Source organism: Pangasianodon hypophthalmus, chromosome 14 (assembly GCF_027358585.1).
Source record: "Pangasianodon hypophthalmus isolate fPanHyp1 chromosome 14, fPanHyp1.pri, whole genome shotgun sequence".
NCBI classification, from domain to species: domain Eukaryota; kingdom Metazoa; phylum Chordata; class Actinopteri; order Siluriformes; family Pangasiidae; genus Pangasianodon; species Pangasianodon hypophthalmus.
This window is the reverse complement of record NC_069723.1, coordinates 20426748-20449901: the sequence shown is the minus strand read 5'-3', so window position 1 is coordinate 20449901 and position 23154 is coordinate 20426748. Positions and strand designations below refer to the sequence as shown.

The 23154-nt window shown below is 37.6% G+C and overlaps 1 protein-coding gene across 1 annotated transcript; it reads right to left on the bottom strand.

The window, feature by feature from the left end:
* Positions 1-2604: 2604 nt before the first annotated feature.
* Positions 2605-22663, bottom strand: fhdc4 (FH2 domain containing 4). Its single transcript, XM_026934684.3, has 12 exons — positions 22003-22663; positions 20131-20548; positions 17141-17202; positions 13753-13855; positions 12632-12717; positions 12293-12393; positions 9539-9609; positions 9309-9416; positions 9145-9215; positions 7004-7121; positions 6156-6320; positions 2605-6017 (listed from the first exon to the last, which is right to left on the bottom strand). Exons 2-12 carry the CDS (start codon positions 20449-20451, stop codon positions 4986-4988), a joined length of 2238 nt encoding a protein of 745 aa, XP_026790485.3. The 5' UTR covers positions 20452-20548; positions 22003-22663; the 3' UTR covers positions 2605-4985.
* Positions 22664-23154: the final 491 nt, after the last annotated feature.

The window sequence follows — 23154 nt, the reverse complement described above, 5'->3', positions numbered from 1 at the left end:
AGATAACTGAATGAATGATGAATGTTAATATTTAGCATAAAACCTTTATCACATAATAGATCAAGTATCTTTAGCAGCAACACACTAGACATACATAGCCAAAGTAAAAGAAAGAGAAATTCTACGAAGGTACAGCAGATAAATTAGCACTTTATTAAAGAAATGTGCTGTCTGAGTGCTTTTCTTACTATATTACAGTACCTCCCCAACAGAGTTTTTTTTTAGACTGATAGTATTCTTAGTCCGTGACCTAGTGAACCAGTATCGGGATGTTAGCGACTTCAGAGTCTGATAGAAATTTCAGAGCACTTCTGTGAGTCGCTCTGGATAAGAGCGTCTGCCAAACGCCATAAATGCAAATGTAGACCCGACACATCTCTGTGTCCTCTCTTGAATAGAAAAAAATCCATTTAAAACTGATGTCTATAACACTCATCATCTGACACACCCCCACTGAGGTCAGGAAGGTGGGAGTCACTGCACTGAGCTGAGACTGAAGAGATAAACGAGAAGAGGGAAAGTAACAGGAGCATGGTGAGATATAATGAGCCGGTGGAGTCTGGAATGTCTATAGTCTATAGTGACGGGTTGGGGGAGGTGAAGACAGTCATCTCAGGCTTTTGAGGAGGAGGTGGTGGTTGCTATGGAGACAGCATCCAGACAGATGGTAAGAGCCAGCCGTCTTACTTCACCACGTCAGCAGATTACACTGTGACACAGACTGATAATTACTGCATGTAACTGATTTAAGGCTAAAGATGCGTGCAGCAATAATAAAGGATATTTCTGCACTGTATAACTGGATTTTAAAAAATTTTAAATGATCATTGGATGGTGATGACATCCATCCATCCATTTTCCATAGTGATTATCCTACACAGGGTCACGGGGTAGCCTGGAGCCAATCCCAGGGGACTCGGGGTACAATCTCCACAAGGTAGGGGACACATTGGACGGGGTGCCAATCCATCGTAGGGCATAATCACACACACACTCATACGCTACAGACAATTTGGAAATGATAATCAGCCTACAGTGCATGTCTTTGGACTGGGGAGGAAACCGGAGTACCTGGAGGAAACCCCCAGAGCAGGGGGAAAACATGCGAACTCCACATACACACACACACACACACAGGGCGGAAGTGGGATTTGAATCTCCAACCCCGGAGGTGCGAGGCCACAGTGCTAACCACTGAGCCCACCATGCCCCCTGGTGATGACATACTGTATCTAAAATTAGAAGAAAGAGAATTAAATCTAGGACTCTATAGGCTACTTCATTACATTTGTTATTATAGTTAAACAAAATGCATTGTTATATTTAAAAAAAACAATCAAAATATTTATTATTAACAAAGTCTCAAGACATAGTTGTTCTTCCCAGGAATAATTCTTATTAACTCATTTTTGCTCAAAGACTTAAAAGAGTGCAATAAGGAAATTTTTGGATTTCCATGGGATTCCCATTAAAATCCATGTTTACGGTTCACCATGAAAGCATCACCTAAACCTTATAGGTCATGCTATGGTGAATTCAGTGGAAATCCATCCATTTTCCGTAATGCTTATGCTACAGGGGTCACGGGGGAGCCTGGGGCCTATCCCAGGGGACTCGGGGAAGAGGTGGGGGACACCCTAGACGGGGTGCCAAACCATCGCAGGGCAAAATTACACATTATGGACAATGTGGAAATGTCAATCAGACTACAATGCATGTCTTTCGACTGGGGAAGGAAACTAGAGTACCTAGAGGAAACCCCTGAAACATGTGGAGAACATGCAAACTCCATGCACACAGGGCGAAGGCAGGATTCGAATCCCCAACCCTGGAGGTGCGAGGCAAATGTACTAACCACTAAGCCACCATGCCCCTCATAGGAAATCATGGTGTATATAAGAAACCCAGTGAAAATTCATCGTACTTTCACTTAGCCTGCCATGTAAGACCCTTAAAGCTTAAAGCCCAGAATGTAAAAAATATGTGAAAATATGCTGGTAGGTGGATTAGTGACTCTAAATTGCCCCTAGGTGTGATGAGTGTGTGAAAAAGTGTGGGTGTTTGTGATGCCCTCTATCCTTCCCTCACGCCCAGTGTTCCAGGGATAATCTCCTGCCGTTTTAACCAGGATACAGCGGATAAAGGAGATGAATAAATTAATGACTGACCCATAAAATCCAGTTGACTTATGGGATAACATTAATGTACTATCAGTGTGTGCCAATTCACCATGGGATGCCAATTATACAAATTTAAACAAACAAGTGTAAGAAAAATTTGAACGTCACCTCAAATCTCATATATATCCATAATTTGACCATATGTTACAGTAGTCCAGTGCCAGTTTTCTCTTTCAGCTCATGTGAGATGTGAGACAAGTGCACTTATTATGTATGTGGTCCAAAACAATTGTTATTGTAAATGAAAAAAAATTCACATATGTGCCATATGTATGTGTATATATATATATATATATATATATATATATATATATATATATATATATATATATATATATATATATATATATATATCAGTACTAAAGGACATAAATTCATACATCAAGGACATAAAGGACATTTCATAATTCCTGTGTGAGCATAATAGAAACAGAATACATCTTTAACTTTGCTGTTTTAATGGTCTAGAAAATTAAAATAAATATCCACAGTGCTTATCCAGGTGGATGTAGTCCAGACTTCTACTTTAGATACATTTGTATGAATAGAAAGACATGCACATGACAAATATCGGATATTGACATTAGTCCAGAATCCTTGTATAAAACTAGAGTAAAACATAAGAACATTAGAATCCAGTGCAACATTTAACAGGGTATTGAAAAAACTGGGGGAAACACATCAATACCACACAGTTAAAGAAAACACCCTTGCTTTCTGCCTTCAGTATTACATACGCAGTATAATCTGCAACATCCTATAAATATATTATAACATTTATTTAAACTTGTAACCCTTGTTCACAACTGTTTGTCCACCTCTTCAGATTTTACACAGATACCAGTGTATAATTTATTTTCACATCTACAGTCTGTCTTTTATTTATCTTGGTGCTGATCAGTATAAACAATACTGATGGAAATGGAGTCCCAAAATGGAAACGGAGTCTTTCCCATGGTTAGGAATCCAAAATATGTGTATCCACAGTGAACAGCTATAAATATCATGTTTTGGTTCAGATTTACAGACAGACTTTTCACGTTTCACCTTAACATGACCCAGAGTATCATGTACTAAGGAGAAGTAAGTGTTTTAAAACCGACTGAAGTTTATTACAAAAAATCAGTAACGCCAAGCACACGAACATCTATCACTTTTTGAAATAAAAAAAAAAAAAAAAACTTTTTGCATTGTTCCACTTGTAGTAAAAATCCATATGGGACATTTTTATTCAGACAGAACACACATTAAATTAGACCTGGACTGCAGTGCTTCTAAAAACATGATGGCAAACAGTGCACCCTAAAGGAACATCTGTTCCATCGCAGCTTAGACAAATCTCTCTGTATTTCATAGGAGTTTCATAGACTTTTTGACTAATACATTCACTAGTCTCTGCTTTAGGAATGCTGAGCGAGGGCGATGGGACGGAAATTCAGGCTAAATCTACTTTCTTAGTCTGAAAATATTTCCAATTCTACAGTTGACAGTACATTTTTATTTTCTTTTGCATTAATGGAACATTATCACTTTGATATCACTTTGTATGAAGCGTGACAGTTTTATTAATCCCACCGCGAGTTGAACATGGCAGAAAGACCTCCCGGTCGATGCTGTAGACATAGCTTCCTCCATTCAAGGAAGGCGCTGCATTAAACTCTAACGAGAGCTTTGTTGATGGACATGAGCTTCTGTGCTGTGCGCTTTCAGTTTCAGAATCAACAATTACTGCTGAGGCACCAGGCCATCCGTACAAGTGTATATTAAGAATTAGTATGTCCTTAAACAGTGTAATATGATACACGGATTTATTATTTTACATATGTATTGTACTGAGTTATTTATTTTCGTAACTAATAGTGTACCATAACAAAGCACTGAAGCTGGAAACATAATTTATAGCCTGTATATGGCTGTTAGTTTGGACTGATCTATTCTTTGCTGTTGTTTAATCAGCATTTAATGAAATATCCTAAAAATAGCAATATCCTAAATCAGTTATTGATTTGACTATGAATTATTTTTTGACTTTTTGACCAACTAGTAAAATGTATAGTCATGCAACCCCTATTATTTATTATTGCATTGTGATTTTGCCAGTATACTCTCAGAAAAAGTACCCTTTAAAGGGTTCTATCTGGAACCTTTTCCTACTGTGGAAGGGGTTCTACACAGAAGCCTTAAGGGTTCCAATTGAATAACCCTTCAGGGTTCTAGATTCTTTGCTGTTGCATTAATTTGCATGTGTTTTAACATTGACACTGTTCATTCATTCATTCATTCATTCATTCATTCATTCATTCATTCATGCTAGTAACCATTCTGGGCTTGTTTGTGGTTTAAGAGTTTAGAGGTTGGGGTTTGGACTCATTGGTTGAGCAAATCGATACGTTATTTCTACTGTGTACACACTTTTGTTGTAAAAAGGGAGACATTATGTACATCGATTGATTGATCTCAATAATCGTACTCTGGTCCCATTACCAACATTCAAACCATGCAAACATTCAAACAGCTGTGGCATGTCATCACTCAGGAGCACCTGCAAGTGATGCACCTTTCTTGCTAAGATGACGTTTAGCTAAGCAAAAACCTCGCACCATAAAGGTCATTCCAGTACCTGTGTACAGCTCTACCATGTTACTTGACACCTTGAACTGAGGACTGGAGCTTTCATACATACTGCAAACTTAAAGCAAAGCCCTGAGTAATTTTAAGGTGTACCAGAGATTGGTTTCTGGACCACACCCAGATTAAAAAAGACAGCTCTATCAACCACCTGACCCAATGACTGTAAGATGTTTGTTAGGGGTCCACACTACTGGACTCAGGTTCTCTATTGCTCATTTTGCTCTTTTCACCCAAACGTTTGAAAAAGGATATTAATCGAGAGCTCCTCTTGGGGTGGGTGTTCTGTGCATTGACTGAAGAATTTTGCTGAGAACTGCATAAGCTCTCATCAGTCTCTTGCCGTACTTCTGCTATGTCCACTTTCTCCGATTTGCCCATTGGAGTGCTGGATGGCACTTTATTACCTACGCCATCATTTGTAGGTGGCAGATAGCTGTCCACTGATTTGATCTTACCAATATTCCCAAGAGACAGAATTTGATTTCTAGGGCTTTCATTTTCTGGCTCACAGGGAACAAACTGATCCTCGTCAGTGTCAGTTCTGCTCAAATCTGCCGTAGGAAGTGTGATTGTGTGCCGACGGCCGATACCACCAGGGCTTTTTGGAATCAAAAGCAGTGGGCTTTTTAGGGGTTTGGTTGCATCCTCGCCATTTGTAACAGACATCAGTTTTTCTCGATCCTCTGGAAACACGCGTCGTTGTGGAGAACTGACTGGGGAAATATATTCCGCAGAAGACGCGCTCCCACGGCTAGATTGGTAGTGCAGCACTCTTTGGGACACTTCTCTCAATTTCTGCACCTCTTTCTCAGATGGAATTTCCTCATCCTCATTTACCACTGATGCACGCTCAGTAGATTTTCTCCACAGCAGACTTTTCTTCTCTGGCCTTTCATCCTCTGAGTTCTCCTTACCAAGGGAGGACTGGGACATGTTCAAAGACCAGCTCTGCTTTTTGGGGTCTTTGTTGAGCTGGTTCTTTTGTAATGAGATCTCAGCAAGGTTGGCACTGGTTGGCGAGGGGGTTCTTGCTCTCCTGCGAGACCCAGGTGCATTCAGGAACCTTTGGAGAACCGACTCCAGCGCTATACCCTCCATGTCTCTGTCCCGTGATGAGCAGGTGGCTGTGGAGCGCCGCTTGGCAGCAGACTGCAGTCGCTCTTTCTGTTTCCGCTTAACCTCGGCCATCTCACGCTCCATGTTCTCCTAAGGAAGAAAATTTGGATGTAATTTTAAAATCTTAGGTGAGGAGAAGAAAGAAGCTGCATTTCCAACTGTTAGCCCAATTCAAGGGACTCTAGACACCTATATGGATTCGTACTGGGAGGATGAGTGTGGCTTTACCTGAAGGGCTCGGGTGAATCGCTCACAAAAGGAATTGAAAATGGAGCAGCACTCGTCCAGTTTAAACTCACTCGGTTCCTCACAAAAATACTCAGCCACAGATTCAGTGACTTTGTTCAGTGTATGGAAGGAGGCCTGCGTTTCAGTGATCCTGGATTCAGCATGCTGAGAACGACAGCAGGAAACATGGGTAATTTACAAAGTCTACAAAGTGGAAACTATTTTCTTCCAAATTTAGAGCAAAGTCCAAACTGGTAAAATTGTAGTTGTTGTTTTCCATCATATAGTGTAAAAATAGCACATTACCTTTGATATATTCATTTAGCTAGCTGTCCATCTGTTTAGCAGCTCAACACATCCTTAAACTTTTGTAAAAATTTGTAACAGCTATCGAAGTCGTATAAAAAGATATTTGGGGTTAGCTTTTGCACTTTTTCTTAGAACTTCACGTCAACACCGTCAAACTTGTACGAATTTCTCGTGAGATCAGGCTAAGCAGTCACAATGATGCTTTTCTGGTTACTATGACAACCAGCCTCTACTTGTAGACATATCCAGATACAGTATACAAAATATTATCTTTAAGTCACCCTAGTTAATGTTATTTATAAACTGAACTGAATATTCATTAGCAAGCTCGAATTTCAGTTTGTTAGTGAAAATACATTGTGTAGCATTTAACAGAATGTATCATTTTTTTTTTAATTTAAATATAGTTGGCTAACAACACCATTGTTTCTCTGTGTGTCTGCTAGCTAACATTTGCTTTAGTCACATGATATCATACTGTTATTTTGAAAGGACCAGTTAGTTCCACCAAAGCAGGACTTCTGCCCAAGTGAACTCACCCAAAAAAAGTCTTTCATCTGTTCGGCCAGGTCAGCTTGTTTATCAGCGCCCTTCTTCGCCTCCTGGACTTCGCTCACTTTTCTTTGGAACTCTGATTCAATTTCCTGTTTGTGGATTCTGCAGTGGGAGAAACAATTATCTCGCTTACTGATGTAACACTCCACGATGGAAGACTCATGCATGATAAGCACATTTGCTTAAAGTCCTGGTAAAGCTTGTGCTTGAGCCAGCAAAACAGTCTAAACCCTCAATAAATCAAAACATTCGAGAAGCTGACCAAGAGAAACAGCAACAACACAGGGTTTGACTCAGTACACAAAAATGGATTTATTGGAGAAAAATGTTTTACACATTTCATGACCTTAGTATTATAAGGCTGTGTCTGGCCGAGAAGCAGTTTTAAAATATGGCAAGTTTCGACCAGCTTATTAAATTATAGGATACTAAAGATACTAAAATTAACATTTCTAGCTTTTTGAACACTGATCAAACACTAACAGAACCTTTTTTATTCTGTAAACTCTGTGACTGTTGTAGTTGTATAAGTTTCTGTTTGGCTATTTCTGATTAATTAATCCCTATCTCTCAATAAATGACTAATAAATGGTATATGAACTGGTAAAAGAAAGACATTTTTAAGCCTGTGAAAACCACATTATTATCCTATTCAATGTGTTTTATTTTTCAGAATGTATTCTCTGATATCTAAATTGCAAGCTAGTTAATGTTCTAAATCCAAGGTTCTATATATTTCTATTTATGTTTATATATATATTTGAGATATTTTACTGTGATTACAAAGATTACACTTTAAAATATTTAACATTAGTCATATTAAAACACATTAAACATATTAGAGTATAAATAATGTTTCTGTGCTAACTTAAAACCAGAATTTTGGTGTAGCTAGCTACACCAGCTATTGTATGTTTTAGTCACATGATACCATACTTTTATTTTGAAAAGGCCACGTCCACCAAAGTAGGATTTCTGCCCAAATATTTGTGGTCAGGCTTTAAAAAAACCTTCCTACAAATTGTCATAAAGTCTGCTAGCTGAGCTTCAGTTCCTCTTCCACTGAAGTGTTCAGTTTATTATGCTCACTGCATGTAGCTAGCTAAAGTCTGTAATGTTTAATGCAAATTGAATGCATCTACAGCTAAAAGTTTCTTATCTGGCTCATCATACTGAGACTTCAACTGTTTGTTTCTGTCAAAGCTATCAAACACAACCTTATAAAAGCAATTTTAACTTCACAAAATAATAAAACAACATTAAGTAAGGAAAAAAACACTAGGGGGCGTGCTATTATAGGAAATAATCAATGACAGGGCACTTTGAGCAAGAGGAGTTACTGTTACTACCCTAAAGTTGATCATTTTTCTATAACAGCACTTCCCCAAAGTGTTTTATTCCTCTTATACCATTCATATGTCAATGCTAACAATGTTTTTTAATTATTAAATACTTTTTATCCATTTATAGTTATATTTAATGATGTGGAATATCCATGAAATTAGTTAGTTCCTGTTATCACGTTCCCTCACCTTTCTCTCTCTTTTTATTAATAAAACAAAAGATGCAACTCTGATTGTTACCAAGAAACTAGAAAACCGTCTGTCCTGAAGACTTAAAGTTCCAGCTGTAGCTTTGACTCTTAAAAAAGCCTGGAACTGGAGACTCATTCCATAAATGCTAAATAAACATATCCTCACAGAAAACTTCACTATATTAACAATTAGGCATTTTTAAAACCTGTTTCTGTGGAGCATCCCTTTATAAATTGTTACCATAGAAACAATAAGTACTAAAATGAGTGTATTAATAGAAACCTGTGATTTACAGCCAGAACTATTGTTAGAGCTGCTGTTAAATTAATAAGAAATTTATAAACAGCTTCTGACAAATCAGAATCAAGAATTCAACAGCGCCATAGTACAAAGGAGATATGTTCATAGGGTTTTTTATTTTCTTAGAATAAATCTACTTCAATTAAAGCTTATTTTTCTCTTATACTTTCAGGGTGAGAAAAAAATTAACACAAATAACACCTTTTACCTGTCTTTTATGAAGGTGCCAATAATTCTAGTTCTGACTGTATTTTAAAAGATAATAAGATCATGTTTGGTAGATTTTGTACCTCGCGGCATCTCCAATGTGTGTGAGTTGTTCTGGAAACTTCAGCAGAGCAGCGTCACTCTTCTGAGCTTGCTGAAAGTGAAATGGATAAGAGATGTTATAAGAGAGAAATGAAATATAACGTCAGCTAACATCCTTCTGGAAAAAAAGAAAGGTTCATTTTACCATCACAACATAGTGCATGAGGTTCATTCCTGGTTTGTTGGCTTTCGTGTCGGCGAGTTTCAGCAGGGAGGTCATGCGGAAGCCCACAGCGCTGCCAGCGTAGCCATCCTGAGAACAAGCAAAATGCTGATCAATCATCATAAATCATTGTGATCCTGATATTTGGGCTATAAATGAGTCATTTTACTGATCTAATCTGATTTTCTTTTATACAAATCCAAAGTTCTCACAGCATTCATGTAGTTCCCAGTCTTCAGCACCAGGCGGATGACGGAATGAAGGTCAACACAATCCAACAGCTCTAAAGGAAAGTTTCAGATTAAAGAGCAACTTTATTTCACATGTTTATTGGATTATAAGGCTTTTTTTGCAGATATTTCTATAGAGAAGCATCTTTTACAATAAAACAACATATAGACTGTAAATATAATATGCCCATTTGTTGGAATTACTACAGCCACTGTGGTAGTCCAGCAACAGCCACTGTGGTAGTCCTGCCAAGTGTGCTCACACACACAAGGAATTTGACTATTTGACTGGGTAAGTGCAGCTTCCAGTACATACACAAATATGACAGCAGGAAACATAATAATAATTAATAAATAAAAATAAGAAAAAAAAAGTATAGAAGACACAATAAGCTTAAGGCACAATAGATGCCATGTACAGCTATGCAAAGGGTAATGCAGTGTACAGAAGGTAGGGGTATATCCAGGTAAGAGAATAATAACAGTATATTAACAGTTGCACATAAGAGTCTATGTACAGTGAAAAGATGGAACTAAGAGGGTCCTTGGATGCAGTTAACTGTTCATGAGGGAGATGGCCTGTGGGAAAAAGCTGCTCTTGTGTCTGGATGTTCTGGTGCTCAGTGCTCTGTGGTGCCAGCCAGAAGGCAGCGGTTCAAACAGGCTGTATGTAAACATATGTAAACATAGAAAAAATAACGATTTACGGCATGGCTTCAGCACAACAGTATTAAGTGGCTGAGAAACCTGTTCAGAAAACTGACTTCCAGTCCGGAATGCTTGCGTTTGTGTTTGGCTTCCTGTTAGCTATTTTCTATAGACACTCAGCTTGACAGGTCACCATAAATCCTGGGGGTGGAGCTTCATGAACACGGGTGGGAAGGAAGGATTGGGCTCAAGAAAAAAAAAAAAATCATTCAAACATCAGTCCCACCTATTTAACCATTAGAGACCTCCATCCGTTTCCCATACCGCTTATCCTACACAGGGTCGCAGGGAGCCTGGAGCCCACCCCAGGGGACTCGGGGCACAAGGTGGGGCACACCCTGGACGGGGTGCAGGGCACAGTCGCACTCGGGACAATTTGGAAATGCTAGTCAGCCTACAATGCATGTCTTTGGACATGGGGGAGGAAACCAGAGTACCCGGAGGAAACCCCTGAAACCGAGGGAGAACATGCAAACTCCGTGCACACAGGGCAGCGGTGGGAATCAAATCCCCAACCCCGGACGTGTGAGGCAAACATGCTAACCACTAAGCCACTGAGCCCACCATTAGAGACCTCATCTTGAAAAAAAAAGTTTAATCTTACCTAATGCACCTTTAACAGTACTGTTAGCTTGTGGTTAATTGTGGCTAATTAGTGGAAATTAGCATTACCATAGTGCAGTGATTCAAACAAACAGTCAGTCAACAAATCTACTCATGAAGTGGAGACACATAGCTAAAATAATAATAAAATGTTTTTCCTAACTTCCTAAGATATGTCAAAACTGAAAACATTCTTTTTTTTAAATGTAAAGTGCAGTCTGTAAAATATTGTCAAACATGAGTCTTTAACATCCAGCTGCCTGAAAAAAAAAACAATCAAGACAGAAAAAAAGCACATTTTTGAAAAAAATACAATATTCATTCATATGTGTGTGTGTGTGTGTGTGTATGTATATATATATGTATATAGGCTGCTGCTCTTTTCTCAACTTGATTTTCCTTATAGAATGTTTTGAGCTCAGTAATGTGAACTAAAATGTTCAAGTTAGCTAACATCAGATTAGCAGGACTAACATTAGTTAACTTTATTTATTATGCACTGAAAGTCTGATCACCATTTTTTTTTTTTTTTTTGAAAATATTAAAAAACAGAATTTTCAAACTTTTTTTTGGGCTGAAAAAAGGAAAGACATTAGATCAAAAAAAATAAATTAATTAATTAATTCATTAAACAGGCATATAATGTTACTTTGTTAATTAGAAGATAGAGTAAGATTTCATGAAATATTTTCAGCCAGAAGAAGAGTCACTGGTCAAAATTCTGCAAACTGTGTCCAGTTTAGATATTAAATGGCCATGAGTCACTTTGGGAGTCGAAAGATTCGACTCTTATTGGTGAGAGTCGACTCTTTTTGGTGAGCTGAGCCAAATGATCTGACTCACTAAAAAGAGCCAGAATTTGCATCAATAATAGACAGCAATGCACTGCAGGGATGCTTTTTATGCACAATCATTTCTTATTTGAATTTTTATTATTAGTTATTATTATTTTTATCTCTGAATTTTGTTCAAATGAGTCAAATATGTTTTGCTACTGTAGCTGTGTAATTTGTTCTAATAAAATAAAAGAAGTATAGAAATATAAGCCTCAAGTAATTATTTTACATGAGGGTTGGGATAGGGTTGGTATGAAATTGCATGAAGTCACACTTTTATATATTGAACACACCCCAGTGAATCATAAGTTGGTGCCTATGATGTTGAAACAACATAGTAATTAGAATATGAGGTAGTAAAAGAAATAGCTTTGCTAATTATTATAACATGGCTAAAATGTTACCATTTGCATATGGCCTATTAGCTTTTATTTGCAGTTAGCATATTGAGCATTTTCAATCCAACCATACTTTGGAAAGAGAGGTAGAAACTGAAAACACAAGAGACAGTGGATGACTCACAGTACTAGATATGTGAATGATGACTTTAGTCTGTGTACAGAGGATAAAAATAAGGGTGTGTCATTACCTTTCCCAGCAGCGGTCATAGTGCTAATGGAATGATTCACCTCATCCATAAAATGGGGAAATTCCTCTTTGAGAATTAAACATTTCAGCCGCCCCTCGTAGCTGGTGGCACAAATGAAGACATTATAATTGTCACATACAATCACATGTGATGTCTAAACAAAATTCTGTTGAGTAGAATAAATGTTTGTATCCCTTAATTAGCATGTAAGAATTTATACAACAGGTTACATAGAGAGGAAAGTAGAAAGTAGTAGTCTCTAAAAGTAATGATTTTAGTGAATGAGTAATATAATTTGTGGATAAATATACACAAGGTTCCACTCATACTGTGGCTCACCTTTGAAGCTTTACAAGTTGAACCATGAACTGATCAGCCTCAGAAAGTGCTGAATAGTCTCCTTTAAAAGCTAGAAGCTGCTTCACCTGAAATCATAAGCGTAGTGGATATTAAACACCCAATCTTCTGGACAAGACTTTTTATTTTGAGATAATGGCTTCACACATTTTGCAGAGGAGCTCTGAATTTTAACATCAGAGTTCAAAAAATTCCCCAAAATAGCAGTCTTTCTTTGTTCCCCAATTAAAAAGGGCAGATGAGCCAATCAACATATGAATCTGATATGATTGACAGTTGCATAGATGAGAACTCTCTGATATTAACTGACCCACGTGGAAGCCCCGCCCCCTTCCTCACATTTCACATTAGTAATATTTTGGCTGGTGCGCTTTTCTAAACTCAAAGGTGCACTGATGATACCATTACGGAGATTATACCAATACGGTAAATAGAGAATGTTTTGAGTTCATTAATGTAAAAGTTAGCTAACATTAGATTAGCTATACTAACATGTGTTAATTTTATTTATTATTTATTATATTAGTTTTTCATTTTTATTTAATTTAATTTTTTTTTTTTTTTTACTGTGTATTGTGCTTTTACTTTTACCCACCACCCACCCATTTCTTCAGGGTTGGCAGGTCTGATACAGTTAAGAGTTGTAAATATTGTATTTGAACTAGTCTAATGTTGTCCATCTGCTTTAATAGCTCTCAAACATTAAAACCAGCTGATATACTGTAACCTCATGAGTGGTGTAATGGTACAATGCAAAGTTTATTCTTCATCAGCATTGCTTGTGAAAAGCGACTGGAAAAAAAAAAACAATCTGAAAGTCCTGAACATAGTACACTATATCCAACATTTCAGCCCTAAAGGAGAAAATGGTAAGTGTTCATCTCTGCTACTTGATTCATTACAATTTATAAGCTACTTGGTTTAAATTGCTGAAGAAATTCTGACATTGGTTTGACATCTTAGTTTGTTTGGACTAAAAGTCTGGAAAATACTGTAGCTTTTATAATAATAATACAGTAGATAGATCACCCAGAGATGTGCCCTAAATGCAATGTGGGAATTAATTCCTCTCTTTCTCAGATGGACATGTTAAATAAATGTACCTCTCCAGACTCAGGCATCAGTTTCAAAAGCTCCTGCAGCTTCCCAGAACCAAATCTTTCACTCTTTCCACTGTGGATGTCCTCAATGAGCTCCTTTACTGACCTGTGGAGGGATACAAGCATTAGAAAACCTTCACATGGTGTAATTCTACTATGATATTTTATACTATATATTATTTCTAAGTCCTAAAGTTTATCATAAAAATATTTCCATGCCATTTTGGTGAAATATATTAACGGTTTCTTAAAGCTGATGTGTCAAAGTATGGTATAAGCAGAACACCCCAGTTTTGTGGCTTTTTTGTGTGTTGGTCTGAATTCAGCCACACAAACATTTGACAGGTTTTCCCAGACCAATACACAAATTAAACAAATTGGTAATGTTAAATTTTTTGTAAGAAATGTTTCATTTTCCGTCTTTTCCATGTTTAAAAATAGCTGAAAGCATCGTTTCTAAATGTAGCAGTCAATGTTTAAACATACAGTATAGCGTGTATTGTGAAAGTCTTTGTGTCATCTTGTTTGCCATGCTGCCCCACACTTAGCAGTCTCAATGTTGTGACACATAAGTAGAATATGTTTTTTTTTTACTGTAACATTTTTCAAAGCCAAAAATCACTTGTAGTCGTAATATGTACAAAAGCAATCTACGTCAGTATGACGTAAAGCTTTAACCCGACAGTTATGTTCTGTGAAGTGTCTGTGTCTAGTTTCTGAGACCTCATGTAATACAGGGTAGAGTTCTGCTCGCAGCACTGTGAACAAGCAAATACATGCCTCACTGCTGCAATTCTGTCATGTGTAATTCTTTAAGCAATCTTCACAAGAAATGCCTGAACAAGCTGCAAGACTTCATTTCTTGTACATCATGAGGGTGGAACATGTTTAATGTACAACAGCTACAGGGATGTGATCAGACTTTTACAGTGAAATTGTCCCGAGTACATGTCATTAACCTCTGTTCAGTGATTCATGATTCATATTAACACAAATGATTTAACCTGTAAAGCAAATTATGAGTCCTGGGAGTTAAAGGGGTTAAGGAATTCATGCTGGCTGGACAGGATAACACTAAGAAAGAAGTGTTTAAGGTTTAAGTAATATCAGTGTGGGCTTTGTCCTAAATGTTTAAAACACTCTGGATCACCAGACCTAGTAAAGCACAGAAGGCTCAACTCTAAACACACTCTATCTTGCTAGCATAAATAAACAGATAATGGCCATATCGATTTCAAAACCGCTAATGCTAATATGCCGTAGAACAAAAGGAGCTCAGCTACTGTTTTTTTATACCACAGCACTCTTAAATTCTCAAGTCTGATTGGTCAGAAGGTGTTGATTAACCCTTTCTCGCAGTACACTGGCTTTCCATTCCCCTGGTGGAATGGAAATTGTCTTATTGGACATTTTCAATCAGTATAAACAAAAGCATTATTTTATTGCCGTAAGTCTGTTATAAGATTAGTCAGGACACTGTTGGGTTTCTGTGTGTAGAGTATCATGACTCTCTGTATAGCTGCTGGTGAGCAGGGCGATGGGAAAGGGGAGGGGTGTCTGCTGGGCAAACAATTCACAACTCGCCACAAGAACACTGGTACAAAGACAAAACTGACAGCACAACTAAAGCATTTTTGATAGTAAAACACTGTATTTTTGATAGTAAAACACTGTATACAACTGTGACAACAAAATTATAACATTTAAACCTACTAGGTTAGGTAAAAAAGAAATACTTTTTTACCTAGCCTAGTAGTACTTTCATACTTCCATATATGAACCCATATATTAATTCCATTTTTGGCCTCTGGTTAAAAGAGTTAATGTTGTATAATGGCAGCTCTTACAATCAAAACAATCAAAAGGGCAATAATCACAGTTTTATATTAATCCGTTCGTTATAATACGTCATTGTTTCTATAGTAACAACTTACAGAGGAACCTGTATGGCGAACATTCCACATAAACCTGTTAAGTTTTCTGTGAGAAGACTTTTATTTATTAGTTTTGGAAGGAGTCTCCAGTGTCAGAGCTTCACTACACTCAAGATATAATGCAGTTTTTTTTTGTCTTATTAACTTCAAGATAGAGAAATAAACAAAAAGAGGCTGGGAAGGGAATGACTGTTTATAGGTGCTATAACGTAATTGTTATCAGGAATCTTGTTTCATCGACATTGCACAACTATAAATGTAGCTATAAATGGATAAAAAGTATGACATATCATTCTTTAATAAATTTTTTAAACAAGTATCATTCTTTAGTACATTTTTTACTGTTGATAAATTGCTATAGAATATGAGGGGAAAACGATTTTAAAAATAGATTTTAAACAGGTCTGCTAATATCAACAACGACCACATTAGGAGTGAGAAACTGTGTTTCTCAAACTGTAAATATTCTGAGCAATAGCTGAGGATTTTAATATTAGACCACTGAAGATCAATACAGTGTCTCTGGTGTTATCTTTGTTGTTATGATGAAACACTGAATTGGTCTATAGTTCATGGCGCTTTAAAAAAAAAAAAAAAAAGCTCAATTTTTGTCTTACTTCAAGAGAGAAAGCGAAAAAGGGCTGATGAAGGAATGACTTTTATATCAAGTTTATAACTGCTATAACATAAGTGATAGCAGGAAGTCATTTATTTCTCAGAAGATCCACAACATTAAATGTGACTATAAATGGATAAAATTTACAAAATGTACAAAATCGTTCTGTAATAAATAAAAAATTGTAATCATTGTATATTTAAGCAAATTGCTGTGGTTTAGGAGGAATTGTGGGATGTGCTGTTATTGGAAAATAACACTTTATAATACCACCCCATCACTGATTATTTTTCTAGAACAACAAGCCTGATGTGTATTATTCCTTACACAATAGTAATTGTAAATCCACAAATTTAAACAGGGTGAAAAAATTACTGTCTTCATCTCCGTCTGTACTGAATTCCAACACTAACAATTATCGATTTCTGTTGATTGTGCTTTTTTCCTCAAATCCCTGGACAGTCTTTTTTTTTAAGTTGCCTGATCTGTCTGTAAATTAGTTGCTGATACAAATACAGGTCAGAAAAGAAACTTCTAGAATCGATACATTGACCTGTTCACGTCTAAAACTGTGTGTATCAGATTGTCCCGCTCTGATGTAACCTATGAGTGAGGAGAAAGCTGATAGTGATGATCTGACCGGTCTTGTCCCCACAGTCATGCTGTGGAGGAAACAAGTTGTTTTCTGTGGAACAGCGAGGTGGTTGCTAAATGCCTGGCGTGAAGAGACATGCAGAGCTTCATGGGTGTGACTCAACAATGTCTGTGATTTTATACAGGAAATGGAGTTCATGCTCATGTGTTTTCATGCGCTGTGTTTCGAGTTTCCAGGTGAACATACCGTTTGAACTGCTTGAGAAAAATGCTGATGTTCATGTTCTTCTTGGAGCCAAGAATTGACACCTGGGAGGAAAACACACACACGCACACACACACACACACACACACACACTCATCACTGTTATTGATTATTGACTTGTGACCACAGTTAACATTGATGGAGCTGCTTTTTAAACATGGAGCCTTATGAACTTTGACATATACACTCACCATCCACTTTATTAGGAACACCTATACACTTGCACATTCATGCAGTTATCTAATCAGCCAATCATTTGGCAGCAGCACAATGCATAAAATCATGTAGAAACAGGTCAAGAGCTTCAGTTAATGTTCACATCAGTTATCTGATTGGGGAAAGTGTGATCTCTGTGACTTTACTGTGGTTGTTGGTGCAAGATGGGCAGATTTGAGTATTTCTGATCCTGCTGATCTCCTGGGAATTTCACACACAACAGTCTCTAGAGTTTACAGAACTTCTGTCAGCCAAGAACCAGAATCTGAGGCTATCATGGGCACAGGCTCATCAAGACTGCAAGTTGAAAATTAGAAATAAAAATCTTGTGGTCTGTTTTCAGTCTTCAGCTGTCTAGTTTTGGTGAGTCTGTGCCCATGATAGCTTCAAATTCTTGTTCTTGGCTGACAGGAGTGGAACCTGATGTGGTCTTCTGCTGTTATAGCCCATCCAATCTGGCCATCTTCCCCTGACGTCTCTTATCAACAAGGTGTTTCCACCCGCAGAACACTCACTCACTCAATGGTTATTTTGTTTTTCGCGCCATTCTGTGTAAACTCTAGACTGTTGCGTTTGAAATTCCCAGGAGATCTGCAGTTTCTGAAATACTCAAATCAGCTCGTCTGGCACCAACAACTGTGTCACAATTGTAGTCACAGAGCTCACACTTTTTCCCCATTCTGATGTTTGATGTGAACACTAACTGAAGCTCTTGTCCTGTATTTGCATGATCTTTTGCTTTGCACTGCTGCCACATGATTGGTTGATTTGATAACTGTATGAATGTACAGGTTTACAGGTGTTCCTAACAAAGTGGATGGTGGGGGTATAAAACATATAAAATATATGTTACATTACAGTCCCAGTGGCAGACTTTGGCTTTTCTGTAACACGCCCCTGTCTTTATTGTCACCTACACAGTGCATTCACGAACCACATACCTCACCATTATCATCAGCAGATAATTAAATATGCTTGACGACATTATTGTATTGCTATACACTAAAAAGGCAACCGTCCACCTTGTGCAAACAAGAGGGACATCCCTCCACCAACAGACAGACAAAAAAAAAAACATCATGAGCACAAAACCTAAATACAAATGCAAATGTCAAATCATTGCTAATGCGAAATGAACACCGTCAGTTTTACATTGTAGCATTCATTTTGTCCAGCTGCTAGACGAAACACACAAATCAGAAATGTTTTGAAATGGAGTTCCTCGCGAAACCACTGCAACAGCGGGATTACAACACCATACGTCAAAACATGTCAGGGAAATCCGACTGAAAAACAATCTACACACCAGGATCAGAGAATCAGTTTGGATCGATTTCGAATTTAGCTAACTTTTTCATTATAATTGTTAATTAATTACAATTAAAATAATTGAAGGTCTACAAAATAAGGAGCCATACAAGCCTATCTTCTGAATGCTACACAGATATACAAGTTTCCACAATTACAATATTATATGTGTTGGAACAGTTGTGTTCTCCGTGATACATTCCCTGATGCAGTTGAGGGTTAAAAGTATCATAAACAAGGGTGGAAATGTCTAATACTGCTCAAACATTTGTTCTTGTTCTCTATCATAGTGCGGACAAAAAAAAAAAAAAATCAAAGGTCACAGCTCTGTACTTGGAAAACTACCATTTACTGAGGACACCCTTTTACACTGAAAAGTTTAAGCTAGGTTTACACATAACTATCTGCATAACTAATTAAAAAATCTTTTAGATTGGCTGGGCTAATATTTACCCAAAGACAATAGCCACTGTCTCATGTCTACATGAAAGATAACAGACGATAAAGCAAACAGTTTATGCAACTGTCGGGATTGACAGATCCAGTAGCTTGTGATGTAAATAAAGTTTTGCAGTTTCACAACCTGAAGCCGGATGCAGGATATCATGGATCATGTGTTGTTTAAGCACACCCATATGTTGACTTAACCATTACAGTGTCGAATTAACACCTAATGTGTTGAATAAACTCTTATCCAATGCAGTTCAACCCTCTCTGGCCTTGAAATGAAGCCGGCTTGTAAACAGAGTCAGAATTACACAGTGACATTTAGCAGGTCAGATTGTTTGCGTCCATAACTTTAGCATTTTTTCCCCCAAACACTCTAAACTACACACCATAAAACACTTACAGTTTACATTTAGGTGCAATTTTATCAAGTCTAATGTCTCTTAAACGTTGTTATATTGTTACTGATAAACCGCCCTGTCATGTTTTTGTGCCAAATTTACTCAGCCCTTTCACAGTTTCACTTTTTGGTCAGGCAAAACAAGCTAGGCAGTGCTAACGGTCGGCTGTGCTAACAGTAGGACTGTTATCACAACTGCATGCATTTTTAATCATGGTGTAAGATATTAAATCAATATGCTTTTTTTTTTTTTACAACTACTAGATACAACTACTCAACTACTAGATAGAACTACTCAGACCAAGCACTGAAGAGCAAGCTATCTACCATAACTAGTTTGCTAAGTAATGCTAGCTATAAAGTTCCATGGAATTCCACAGAATTATGGGATTGTCTTTAACAAAAACATATACAACTTCAAACTTGGCCTGTATAAGGTCCCTAAGAAGCAGACTGTCTTATGCTGACTTTACCTCACTGCCTGTGGTAACTTCCTGGAAATTGGATGTACAGACCTATCCCAGGCCAAATCCCAAACAGGATTCTATTATCCTAGATACTGCATAAGAGAAACCAGGAAAGGAAAAGGAAAATCACTGACCATTTCAGGTCCTTGGATGTTGCTTGGCATGCCTCTTACACTTCTTCGTTTGGATGCCTGAACCTGACCATCAGTCCGGTCATTACGGCTGAACAGTTCCTCCATGCGCTGCGTGTCGAGCTCATACTCCTTCTTCTTTTCTGCTGTCCAGATGTTGTGTTTGCCCAGCACTGTGTCCTGAGGTATGGCCTCCCAGTTGAAGTTCCTCAACTTGGAACCTGCTCTGGATCCACGGGAGATCTGCCTCCCCCCTGCAGGCGGCGCGGGGGGTGGTGGAGGAGGAGGAGGAGGTGGTGGTGGTGGAGGTGGTGGTTCAGCCATGGCTTATGGCACAATGGATGCTATAGATGGAGATCCATATCCTTTGGAAGGGTCAAAGTTCCCAATGATTGGTGGAGACTAACAGCGGTCTTGCATGCTGTCAAGAAAAAAGGGAGAGTGGTAAAGAGATCCATTACTACTTTAGATCAATACACTCTCAGAATAAAGGGTACTAAACAGTACCCTTCCTTGTCCCTGGGGTTGTGCCCTCAAAGGTCCACCTTTTGTACATTTAGTACGCATCTTTTACCAAGAAAGATGCATGTAGTGTGTCTTTAAAGCTTTACTCTAAAAAAAACGTTTACAGGCCATTTATATACCCTAAATCAATTTCAAATGTAAACCATGTTTTCATGTTTCCAGGTGAAAGAGTAGGGTACCAACTCAGCTACAAGGAATGGTACAGTTTATTTTTTATGTATTTTTTTATGAGTCTACAGGAAAACATAAACAAAATATATAAATTTAAAGAAGAAAAATGAAACAGCATAAAAATGCATAATATAGTATAGCTATACACTGACACGGAAAATCACTTATATAAGAGGCTGTCAATCATCCCAATGATGAGCAACTAGCAACGCTTCCTCAAGAGTTCTTTGGGTGGGTAAGGGTTCTAGTTGGCACCCTCTCTAATAGGTTCCACATAGCAGTTTTAACGGTTCCCCCAGAGGGACAAAGCAAGAACCTTTAAGGATTTTAGGTTTTTTGCCTGTTATGTCTTTTTGTAATGTACACAATTTGATCAATTTGATAAATATGGGTTCCTTAAGGGTTCTTCCAGCTTTTCTACTGAGAACCACTTCTGAAAAGAATATATTCTGTTGTAGGGCTTTACAATTACAAATTTTGAACTGTTTTATAATATTAGATTTACTTTAACTCAAAATTAAAAAAAAAAAAAAGGTAATTTAGCACTGCATGTGTTAATTTTAATTTACCAATGAAGGTGTTACTTTAACACTGTAAGCTTTAATTCAATATTATAGGAGTTCATTCAATACTATGAGAGTTATATAACACTTTAAGAATTTAGTGAACCCAGTGGGTGTATATTCAGTGGGTATATAAGTCAATTTAGCATTGTTAAAGGAAATAAAGCACTTATTGTGCTAATGTAATTAATAAAATTAATACTCACTGTAATCCAGTACAGTGAGTATTAATTTAACACTAATTCACTTAACATAAATTTAATGAGTTAATATAAAAAAATAACTGAACCCTATAGATGTAAATGAAGCACTAAACAGTTAAATCAGCATTGTACAAGGAAATGAAACACCTGATGTGTTGTCAACGCTAATAATTTAACCCTGTATGCAAATTAAGCACTATTACAGTATTATATACAACATTGTAAGTGTTGTATATAATACTGTAAGACTAATTCCAACCACTAAGTAAAGTAAACATTAACTACAAACCCTGTAAAACTCTTGATCTGTTGATTTTACTCATGTAGATGTTAAAACAGCTCTGAAAGAGTTAATCCAACAATAAAGAGTTTGCAGTTTTTAGCTTAATCTTGGAAAAAGGAAAATAACTCACCAGTTTAAACTTGTGGAGTTTAAGCAGAATGTTGGATTTAATCCTAATGGTATTTCCTCTGAAATGTGAAAGGCAGATGTTCATGAGAGAGGAGCTGGACTGGTGAAGTGTGTTTCCCCTTAGTCTGACTGTGTGTGTGTGTTTGTGTGTGGGTGTGTGTTGCAATGCCCTCACCTGATCTTCTCACACCCAGTTCCACCCTTTCTTGTGCATACATGGCTAGGCTCAAATAAAAAAGTGTGGAAAAGTCAGGAAAAAATGGTTACAACAGTGCATTACATTTACACCATGTATGAGTATGGATCAGAGGCTAAACTAAGACTGACTCCTAACCAAATAGATCCCTTCTGGATAGTACGGTAGTATGGCCACCACGAGCAAGGGCAATAACTGAGGACATAAATTCAAATGTTCTTCTTAATTAAATGTTTTAGTTTCAATAAGGCAACTGGTCAACTCATGATCAATTGTCTTATCCAAACTAAAACATTTAATTAAGAAGAATATCCAAACTAAGTAAACTAAGTAAAATACTGCCATTTTTAATGTAAATGGCAAGACTTAAAAAATAACATGTTAAAATGTATTATCAGGGTTTCTTGCGCGCACACACACAAGCACACACTTCATTTTTTTCTTTTTAAGGTGGTTTCATAACCATATTAGCTGTAGTTCGTATTAGTTAACTATGGAAAACCCCCAACTTAGATGGCAACACTAAGCTTGAAACTTACCTCAATAACAAACTGACGTTTCTCTAATGTCTATATGTATATGGATGGCCCGATGTATAGGGAGAGCCCCAATGTTTGCCCTCACTATACAATATTGTGCTAAGAAGCCCTTTTTCATAACAGCCCTGCCTAAGTTGACTCAACGTTGCCAGTGGCTCACATTTCATAAAGTTAGGAGGTAGAATTAAAAGTGGCTGAAAATCTGTTTGCACCGGTGCCCCAATGTTGGCTCAGTGGAGTGGCTGGTGTTGGCCCAGTGGAGTGGCTGATGTCGGCCCAGTGGAGTGGCTGGTGTTGGCCCAGTGGAGTCACTGATGTCGGCCCAGTGGAGTGGCTGATGTTGGCCCAGTGGAGTCACTGATGTTGGCTCAGTGGAGTGGCTGATGTCGGCCCAGTGGAGTCACTGATGTTGGCCCAG

Coding starts and splice junctions, on each gene's coding strand:
- fhdc4 (XM_026934684.3), bottom strand. CDS start 20,451: ATGGCTGAACCACCACCTCCACCACCACCACCTCCTCCTCCTCCTCCA. Junction 13,856..17,140: donor TTTCTCAAGCAGTTCAAACG/GTATGTTCACCT, acceptor ATCCCTCCACAG/GTCAGTAAAGGAGCTCATTG. Junction 7,122..9,144: donor CACATTGGAGATGCCGCGAG/GTACAAAATCTA, acceptor CTCCCACTGCAG/AATCCACAAACAGGAAATTG.